The sequence below is a fragment of the Onthophagus taurus genome, chromosome 7 (genome assembly GCF_036711975.1).
Source record: "Onthophagus taurus isolate NC chromosome 7, IU_Otau_3.0, whole genome shotgun sequence".
NCBI classification, from domain to species: Eukaryota; Metazoa; Arthropoda; class Insecta; order Coleoptera; family Scarabaeidae; genus Onthophagus; species Onthophagus taurus.
Window position 1 is genome coordinate 10,641,331 of NC_091972.1, and position 10,489 is coordinate 10,651,819.

Sequence of the window (10,489 nt, forward strand, 5' to 3'; positions counted from 1 at the left end):
TTGGGTAAAAAATTCAAAGCCGCCTCCAGCATGTTTTTCTAACCTCACTTTTACAAATTCGGATGGGTGATGGTTTATTGACAAAATTATGGCTGGAAAGCTTTCGTTTTTATTAAGAAAATTACTCTTAGTTGTTTTACTAACTAACGCGGTTATTACATCGAAATTAAATGCTCCTCATGTTCTTTTACCAATATTTGAAAATGTGGATGTAACTTTTCAACTAGAAGCTGTATCCGGAGGTTGTTACAAATGGTAAATATCAATTTAAAATATATAAATAATATAATTTTCTTTTATACTTCTTACATAATCTTAATTTTCTATTAACAGGAGTACATCAAGATCAGATGTAATTTTATTGACACTCGTTGATCCGAGCCCTCTCGATTGCTCATCTAAAGTCATCATTTCTTCTGTATTAAAAGATCCTGTGCGCAATGTAGCTGTTGTACTAGCTGAGGAAGTAGAAACACAATTAATTTTAAGAGCTGATGTTATTGTTGATGTAATTGACAAGTTGGGTATTGTAACAACCACAAAGGAAATTATTTTGGAAGAAATACCAGAAGTGTTCAAAGTTGTCGCCTATGATAGCCAAGGTATGTACTAATTAAGTCACAAAATATAAGTAAAAAAATCAATTTGATTTTAGGAAATCAATTTACTAGTCTACAGGGTGTTGAGTTCGATTGGAAAATAGTTAATTTAGGTTCAAATCAAGATGTGACAATCTTAAACTTTATTCCATTTGGAGAATCTTCATATGATACCATTGATTGGATTGAGGAATTTGAAGATCAAAATAAAAGGGGTGATGTTGTTTTAGTTGGGGGAGTTAAGACTGGTGCTGCCAAATTGGTAGCTTCTTTACCTTACGATGATTATGCAGACTTAGAAGAAGTTGAAGTTATATTGGCCGTTATAGCCAATCTTATTATTATGCCAACAGATGCCCATGTTATGCCTTTTGACACAGTTTATTTTAAATTATATTCTGTAAGTTCTTTTTATGATTTTACTAACTAAAAATTAATGAATTAATTTTTAGGTTAATAATGGACAAATGGAAGAAGTTGAACTCCCTGATTCACAATATTTTATGGATATTGAAAGCCCTGAAATTGCTTCTGTAGATCCAAAAACTGGTGGGTTTTAAATTTAATTTTTAATAATTTTATAAATGGGCAAGATAAAGACAAAGTGTGTCACTTCTTTCTTGTTTTGCAATAATTAACAATAAAAAGAGTCTGTAATAAATTCTAGAATCAAAATAATCTAATATTGTCACTAAGAAATTGTAAAGTTGAACCAAATTTAACATGATTTGAATTTGTCAATGTTTATGTTTACTATCAGTATAAATGATTTATAGCACTTTTTATTCACAATACTAAGGGCTCATATCATTACAACTTACATTGATGATACAACTTATAAGATTATTAATGTATAATAATGGACAAATGGAAGAAGTAGAACTCCTTGATTCACAATATTTTATGGATATTGAAAGCCCTGAAATTGCTTCTGTAGATCCAAAAACTGGTGGGTTTAAATTTAATTCTTAACAATTTTCTAAATGAACAAGTTAAAGACAAAATGTGTCACTTCTTTCTTGTTTTGCAATAATTAACAACAAAAAGAGTCTGTAATAAATTCAAGAATCAAAATCTAATGAAAAATTGTAAAGTTGAACCAAATTCAACATGATTTGAATTTGGTTTACTACCAGTATAAATGATTTATACCACTTTTTATTCACAAAACTAAGACTATTAACGTGTATTTGTCAATAAAATGAAGATAAGTAGTAACTTGAAAGCTGTAACAACATATATTATGTTCCAGCTCTGAGTCTACAGACTTCACAATTTCTAGTGGACTAAAATATAATATTATTTTATAATCATTTGAGAAAAAAATGGTAAAGTCATGTTTTACTGATCGAAATTTGTTATATACAGTGACTCCAAGCCAAACTGGGACAGTAGAGTAATAATACTTTCTTACTTAAAAATATTCAAACTAAAACTGCTAGGAAAAATAAGTAAACTGATTTTCAATAATTTATAAATTGCATATTCAAAAAACCTACACAAAATACAAAAACTAGGCCAAACTCGGACAATAACCAATTAAGCACTAAATTAAGGCAGCCATAAGTAAAAATTACAAACAATTTCATGTAAAAGCTTTGACAGTAGACAAGGGGAATTCCCTAATTGTGTTTTTTTTTATTATTGCGAGAATGAACCATCAGAAACATGCTCTATAGTACTAATTGATATGGTAGAAAGGCGAGAAGAAAAATCAAGTTAAATTTAATCAGTAAAAAGAATCAAAACATCAGATTCATATTTGCGAAAAAGCACGAAACTAGAGATTTTTCTTTTTGGCAAACTGTTCTATTTACTGATTAAAGTAAACATAACATTTTTGGATCAGTTGGTAAGCCATATGTATGGCTAAAAAAAGTGAGGAGCTGCATTTAACAAATTTAAGACCAACTAAAACATGGTGGCGGATCTGTGAAGGTGTGAGGGTCATTTTCAGCTGCTGACATAAATCCCATTGAAAATTTATGGAATTATTTAGATACCAAAGTTTGAGAACATAAAGTTTCTAGTAAATCTGAATTGAAGAGCGCCTTGTTTTAAGAATAGGAGAAAATTCCACCCACTTTATGCTAAAAATTATACAGTCAATGCCTAACCGGCTTAAAATGATTATAAAAAACAAAGACCTCCATACTAAGTATTAGTTATTAAAAATATAACTACGTTTTCTAAATTTTGTTTACTGTCCGTGTTTGTTTGGCTCTTGCATAGTTTTTGTACTGTTTTTGTTTATTTTTATATTTTTTATTACAGAGAATAAATTTTTGTATTTTTTATTAAGAAAGTATTATTACTTGATGATATTTTTGTCATTTTTCAATATCTTTTCAAACAACAATAACGAGTTGAATTCATTTAACACTGAATACACTCTTGTATGAAAAAAAGGTAGCTTTCACGATTCCTAAGGTTGCAAATTTGATGCTCAATTGTGTTTTTGAATATGGCAGATAATAGAGTATTTAGTGTGGAGCAAGATTCCTTCTACAATATTTTATCACATTTCCAACAGTAATCGAAATATCTGTTATAACACCTAAAATCAAACACACTATATAATTAGTACTGATAAATGCAAATAGAGTAGACCATAAAAGTAGTTTTCGAGATATCTTTTAAGCCATTAAGCTAGTTTTGAGAAAAAGGCATTTAAAACTTCAAATACTATTTATGCATAGAAAGTTAATAGTACTTAATAGTCTAGTATGCCAAGTCCATATTAAAAAGTAGCAATTTCTAAATGTTTTTTTTTTTTTTAGGAGAAGTAACTGGTTTAGCAGAAGGTCGTACAAAAGTAAAACTTCGTGATAGTACCGCTGAAGATATAGAACAACAGAAATTACCATCAGCATTTATAAATGTCTGCATGCCATCTTATATAAAACTTAGCATACTTCCGTTTAGAAATTGGGCGATTTTAATGAATTTTCCACATGTTCTATTGGCAGAGGTTTATTCAAGGTATTTATTGAATATATTAAAAAACATTTTTTTAATTATTTTTTTATTACAGCACTGATCACAAACTTGATCTTGGACCAGGTGTTGAACTACAAATACAACTTGACGAAAAATTTCAATTGGTGGAAAGATCACCAAATGGTACATGGTTATTTGGATGGGGTCAAGCCCCTGGTAGATCTACCGTTGTTGCCACGCTAGATGCAATTGTTAATGACAAATTGGGAAGGAAGGAGATTGGCCCTATTAGTACTAAACAAGAAATGAAAATTTTTCCTAGCATTATTATTAACCCATCTGATGTTGTTCTTCCTTGGGATCCAGTTGCACAACCAAGGTAATCAAATATTGTAAGATATATTTTCGTTTTTTTTACAGCTTATATCATTTTTAGATATCAAGTTCCTTTGACTGCACGTGGTGGTGATGGTAAATACTTATGGGTGTGCTCAAATAATTCTATAGCTGTTGTTACCCAAAATGGTATGGTTAAAACTCACGCAGATGGGTTTTTTGAAGTATCTGCTGTTATGCAAATAAATCCAAATAATCGAGAAAGTGCAAAGTAATTATATTATAGAATTTTTTTTTTTTATTTTAAATAGTAGGTACATATTTGAATATTTTGAGAGAAACCCTTAACAATCTTATGAAAAGATTTTTTTGAAGTTTCTAAATGTATTTTTCCCCCCTTAAATTAAGTTGTAACAACACCATAACCATTATACCACAATATTATTTGTAAACAAATGTTTAATAATGTATTAATTAATATTTTTTTGTATTTAGATTTTATATTGTTCCACCTACAAAACTTGAAATAATCGAATACATAACAGAAGCTGAAATAGATACAAACATTTACATCCACATAGCGATTTATGGTGAAAAACCGGATGCAGATAACAATCCAGTTCAAATACCATTCACTAATTGTCAAGATTTACCATTTAAAATAGATAGTGCTGATCCTCATTTTTTAATTGATACAAACAAGACGATGGAAACGATTGGTGTATCATGCGCTAATTTTGCTGTGAATAGTTCGGTAGTTGGTTCATCAAAAATAAGTGTATCTTATAATATTGGTGGGAAATATCTTCAAGATTCAGTCGTTGTAAGCACATATAAACCGCTTACAATGATTTTTCCGGAAACTCCGATAGTTTTAGCGGTTGGAACTACAATTCAATTGATTTTTACTGGTGGGCCAGCAATGATGCATGGCAGAGAAATCCAATATTTAAAAGGTATCATTACTGAAAATTCAGATATTGTCGAAGCGGCGGATATAACTGAAAAAATGGAGTTACCACCAAGCGAAGAAGAGTTTACAGTTGTTGGCGTATTTTGTAAAGCTTTAGGTGAATCAATGGTGAATCTTACTATTTTCGACGCTCCTACTGTTGTTAATACTCATAGTATTGATTGCCAAATGGATGTATTGATAATTTGTGGTAAACCTCGTACGTTGAAGATTCAACCTGAATTAAATACCGACAACGTTCACTCGTGTCCAATGGATTTAAGTGCCGATAAAGCTTTAATCCAAAGCGATCATGATACTGAATTGGATATAGCCGTTATGAATGAAAATGGATTAAGATTTTTAAATATTACAACTTTGCGCTTTGAGTGGTCGGCTGATCCTCCGGAATTTGCCGTTTTACATTCAACGGATTCTGTAATTCCCAGGGATATTTTTAACGGTACTTTAAACTTTGGTAATAAAAGCTATCAAATTGTTACACCGAAAACTACTTCTGGAACCATTGTGGTTAATGCTAAAGTTGTTGGATATGACAAAATAATGTTGGCTAAAGTTAAAGTTACCCCAGAATGGCCAGAATTTTTGGATGATAGTGAAAAAGATGCGGAATTGCCACCTATTGAAACATCTGTTTCTTTACTACTAGTAGATGATACTCAAGTTGTTCCCACCGACGTTACTTTGTACAATCATCCATCAAGTACTGCAACTGTTAGTGTTAATTATGGATCTGGTTATTATGAAATGGTTCTTAGTACTCCTGATGTTGCTGATGTGGTTTATTTGAGTCATAAACGACAATTGGAGATAACACCAAGGAATGATGGAGAATTAAAAATTGAATTGCACGATTTGTGTTTAGCTGGAACACCTCCAGTTGTAAATGTTCACGTAGTTTCAGTTTCGATGATTCGAGTCGATGTGGCTGATAAAGTAGAATTATCCAAATTTATACCATGTACTGTCAAGTTATACGACAGTTCTGATAATCTATTAAAAGTACCGGTCGATATGATTGGAATTCATATCGATCAAGATCCTGATTTAGCGAATTTCAATCGATTAACACCAGATATTCTTGATCCTTGGCCTGATGGTAATATTAAATACACAATTCAAGGTGAAAAAGTGGGCAGTACAAAAATCAAATTTAGTATATCAACTTCAGTAATTCCAATTGAAAGTTCTGTAATAGACTTACAAGTATTCGACCATCTTAAACTTCTACCAAAAAATTTAACCACCATAATAGGTACAAACGTGCAAATAATGCATGATGGCGGTCCAGGTACAACACCAACAATGGAGTTTACATTAGAAGAGACTAAAATTGGCGAGGTAACTTCAAGCGGAATTTTAAGCGCATTACATTTAGGATCTACAAAAGTAACTGGAATGTGTGTTGGTGTTGATCCATCAAGCGGGGAAAAAGTTATATACGCGCAAGATACCGCGGAAGTTCACGTAATTCCAATACAAGGATTTCAAATCAAAGCTGCCTTAACCAGATTTCGTTTAAAAAGTGAAGTTCCAATTTGGGTTTCTGGAATTCCCGAACAAATTACCCCTATGATTCTTGGAACCGCTAGTCCGGATTATATTTACGAATGGTTCGTTGAAGATCCCGATATTATTCAAATAGTTAGCGTTTTTGAACCGCTTGGAATTACTTATGATGCTGGAGATTTAATTTCGATTAGAATTAGAGGATTGAGACCAGGGAAAACAAAATTAACATTAAATGTAACGGTTCCGGGAAATGTTGTTCAATCTAAAATGAAAACGGTGACTTTTACGGAAACTATGGACTTTGATGTTTTTGAAGAATTAGCTTTGATGTCACCGCCGGGATTTTCTGGAAAAGCGCTTTTAATGGCACCTAATTCTAGTATTCAATTGATGACTAACGCAGATTCAAACTCAAGATGTTCTTATAAATTGATTGGTGATGATCAAAGTATTGTTACTGTAACATCGCAAGGAATGCTTAAATCAGAAGATCAATTAGGTTATGCAATGGTTCTGATTACATCTATTGATAATCATGGTTTAAAACAAACGTTATCTCTTATTGTTGAAGTTAAACCGATTGTTTTTATGAGATTAAGTGTAATAGCTGACTGGACAATGCAAACAAGTGAATTTAATAACATAGTACCATTAGGAACCGAATTTCAATTAAGAGCTACATACCATGATAACACTGGAAATGGATTTAGTGCCGGTACAGCTAAGTTACGCATAAGAAATTCACGACCCGATTTAACAACAGTTAAATTGGGAGGAGATAACGCTACTTTACTTGTTTCTATAGTCAAACCTGGTATAACAATTTTAAAAGTTTCTGCTGAAGGTATTCAAAAATCTGCTGATTATATCAAATTACATGTTGGCCAAGCTATTGTTCCTCGCGTGACCAGTTTGGTTGTTGGAGATATTGTTTGTATGTGGACTCCAGTTAACGCAGCAGCGCCGGGAGTATGGACTTCAAGCGATGAGCAACTTTTTTCTATCGACAGTGAAACCGGAGTTGGAGCGGTTGTTCCTACACGTAATAGTGGAAAAATATATTTAACACATAACTTACATCCAGTCGCGCCAATACAAATGCAAATCGTACCGGTTAACAGTTTAGTATGTGTATCTGATGAGAAACCAACTATATCAAACTCCGCCAATAATAGGCCATTAGAAATTCCAGTCATTGTTGGTGGCGAAGGAACAAACCGAAAATCTAATTTGTTAAATGCTGCGAGTTGCGGTGAACTTGACGTTTCTTCTATCATAAAAGAATACCCTTTTGAATGTGAAATAGAATTTAGTAACCGTGATATACAAATGGAGATAAGTAGTATTTTCCGAGTCGAAACAATATTTAATACAAGAACTGGAATGTATTGTTGTGTTATTAGTCCAACTGGCATACAAGATCCAGCGACAAGTACTTTAGAAACCGATATTTTATTAACTGCAAGAGCGAGAACTACTAATATAGCATCAGAACCTTTAGAAATAGAATTTCTTCCTTCAGTTTATATGGAAAGAGATATACATTTGGATGCGCAACATTTCACTGCCGAATTGACTATTGTTGGGACTGAACGTGCTTTGGCGAAAATTAAAGTAACTCAATTATTTAATTTTTATTATTTTATTTAATGTTTTTTTTCTTTTTGTTATTTTTTAGGTATCACCATTCGATCCGAATTTATTAGAAATTTCTAAGGCTGAAAAAGTTGACAAGCAAACCATAAAGTACAAAGTAAAATTAGTCGATTATCATTGGAAATTAAACGAATACGTCGAACCGCTTTTAGTGAAAGTATTTTCACAATTAACTGATGAAAGCGTTAAGGTTAATGTCAAAGTATTGAATCCTGAACAGTTTACTGGGCAAGACTTTGGTAGGGGGAAATCACCATTGGTTTCTATTTTATACAAATATCGACATGTTATAATCATTGTAATTTCAATGTTAATCATTTTTATTGGTACTTTCTATGGTAAGAAAACATTTTTTTTATTTAAGATACTAAGTATTTTGGGTATACTTGAACCAAGAATAATCAAATATGAAATGTGCGAAATTTAACATCTTACAACATACTTACTTACCTTGCATAAAATGTTAAAACCTGTTTTTAGGAATTTCTGCACTATCATAGTTCTATGTCATAAATCTATTATCAAATATTTGTAATATAACGAGAGAGACAATGGATTTATTTTAGACAATTAAAAGCAATATATAACATAAACAATAACATAATGTACATTCTATATTAAGTCTAAAAAGGGCTATCGACCAAAGTCCTTCCGCCTCATCTCAATAATTAAAATTTTATCAGCCACATATTGTTATTCTGTCACAATCCTTTTGTAAATAGTGTCGAATTCTGATTGTATAAATAGGGGTGATATTTCTTCAGCCATCTTGCTCTTAGATTTGTTTGCTAAAATTAGAAGTCGCTCCGTCAAAGGCGTATTTCGGTTTTTATATAGCGTTGCATTTGCAATGTTGTGCAATGGATTCTCATTTTCGACTTGTTCTTTCGCTAACTTCCAAACTCCTTAGTGTGCATCGCTTGATATCATAGATCAATAGGCTTGCATACTCTAAAATTGGTCTACAAATAGTCTTATAAATATGCGCAGCACATTTGATGTTAATGTCTTCTTTCTTGTAGGTTAAACTTCTAAACAGCTTTGCTCTGGTGATTGCTTTCATTTTAGCCTTTTTTGTGTGTATGTGGAACTTTACTTTGCTGTCAAAGATTATACCCAGGTATTTGATGTTCGCTGAAGGACTGATTTGCGTTAGTCTGATGTATACTGTTGGAGAATTATCTGTTATTCTATGGAATGGTATTAGAAATTGTGTTTTTGAAACGTTTATGTTAATTCTCCAGGAAGCGTGTAATATAAAGTTTAATGAGAAAATATATTGTGGATTTGCTCTATGTAATATATTTAATCATATTATTATACAAAACGGATAAACGATACTTTTTGGCTTTTGATGGCTGTTTGAGATCAATATTTACAGTATGTTTATTGTTGAAAAAGCAACGTAAAAAGGCGAAAAAACGAATGGGAAAGAGAAGTCTAAAAACGAGAGTCTTTGGTACCAAATTGAAATAATTTGAAAATCATTTATTGAAAGAACTGAAAAGTGATAACCCAAAACATTACAAGAACTGTTTAAGAATGGATGAGAAGAGCTTTTGTTTCTTGGCGTCTAAAGTAAACTACGTGCCAAAAAATTACAACACATCGAAAGAGCTGAGCCACAAAGCTGAATTACAAGTAATTTGTATATATTTCAGTAGTAAAAATACCAACAATTTATGTCAATAAAATCCCCACGATTGTTTATACACTGTCTAGCTCTACGAGACATGCTATGAATGAGATGATCAATAATATCTTGTGGAATCTCATCCCAGACTTGCTGTAGATGACGCCAAAGTTACTGCAAGGAGTTTAGTTGTGGTAAACGCCTTATATAGCGTCCCATCATATCCCACACATGCTCGATCGGGTTTGATTCCGGAAAGCGATCAGGCCATTGGAGAATTTCTACTCTTTTTTCGTGTGGGAAGTTCTGACAGATGCGGGCGATATGAGGTGGATGTTATCCTGCTGGAACATGATGTCGGGTGTTACAAATGGATGTGGATGTATCGGTGTGCAATTAAACTGTCGGGGATCACAACTAAAGTTGACTATACTTCAACGATATGGCACTCCAACTTTGTCTTTCTTGGCACCATAGAATCTTTTATGGCGTTTGAGGCGCCACTATCTGTCTCAGATCTCTCATCCAGTTAACACCAATTCTAGCTTGGTGACTCATCTTTTTCGAGGTGTTGCAATTTATTTGGCACGCAGTGTCTATTGCAACGAATGATAGTTCTTCAAAAGAGTCATTCCAAATTGATGATCAAAATGTAAATGCATCTGTCGTGGCACAAATTACATAGTTCAATAAATTACCCGCCCATTCGCATACGTTGCAGCAATGGCTGTAACTTAATGAGGTACTCAAAAAGGAGCACACTTCCAGTTCAATTATATCGCCGGTCATGAAATCAAACCCGAATCTGCAGAATTGTCATAAAATTAATGATTTAAATTT

The 10,489-nt window shown here is 32.4% G+C and overlaps 1 protein-coding gene across 1 annotated transcript in view; it reads left to right on the forward strand.

Moving 5' to 3' along the window:
• The window catches only part of LOC111423902 (nucleoporin 210), a 12,704-nt gene continuing 2,215 nt past the window's right edge, over positions 1 to 10,489 (forward strand). The window contains exons 1-10 of the mRNA XM_023057284.2: positions 1 to 255; positions 334 to 602; positions 656 to 999; positions 1,052 to 1,148; positions 1,399 to 1,548; positions 3,380 to 3,581; positions 3,634 to 3,918; positions 3,976 to 4,146; positions 4,371 to 7,974; positions 8,039 to 8,354. Coding sequence (XP_022913052.2) covers positions 89 to 255; positions 334 to 602; positions 656 to 999; positions 1,052 to 1,148; positions 1,399 to 1,548; positions 3,380 to 3,581; positions 3,634 to 3,918; positions 3,976 to 4,146; positions 4,371 to 7,974; positions 8,039 to 8,354 — 5,605 coding nt within the window. The 5' untranslated portion in view covers positions 1 to 88. The remainder of the gene's footprint in view (positions 256 to 333; positions 603 to 655; positions 1,000 to 1,051; positions 1,149 to 1,398; positions 1,549 to 3,379; positions 3,582 to 3,633; positions 3,919 to 3,975; positions 4,147 to 4,370; positions 7,975 to 8,038; positions 8,355 to 10,489) is intronic.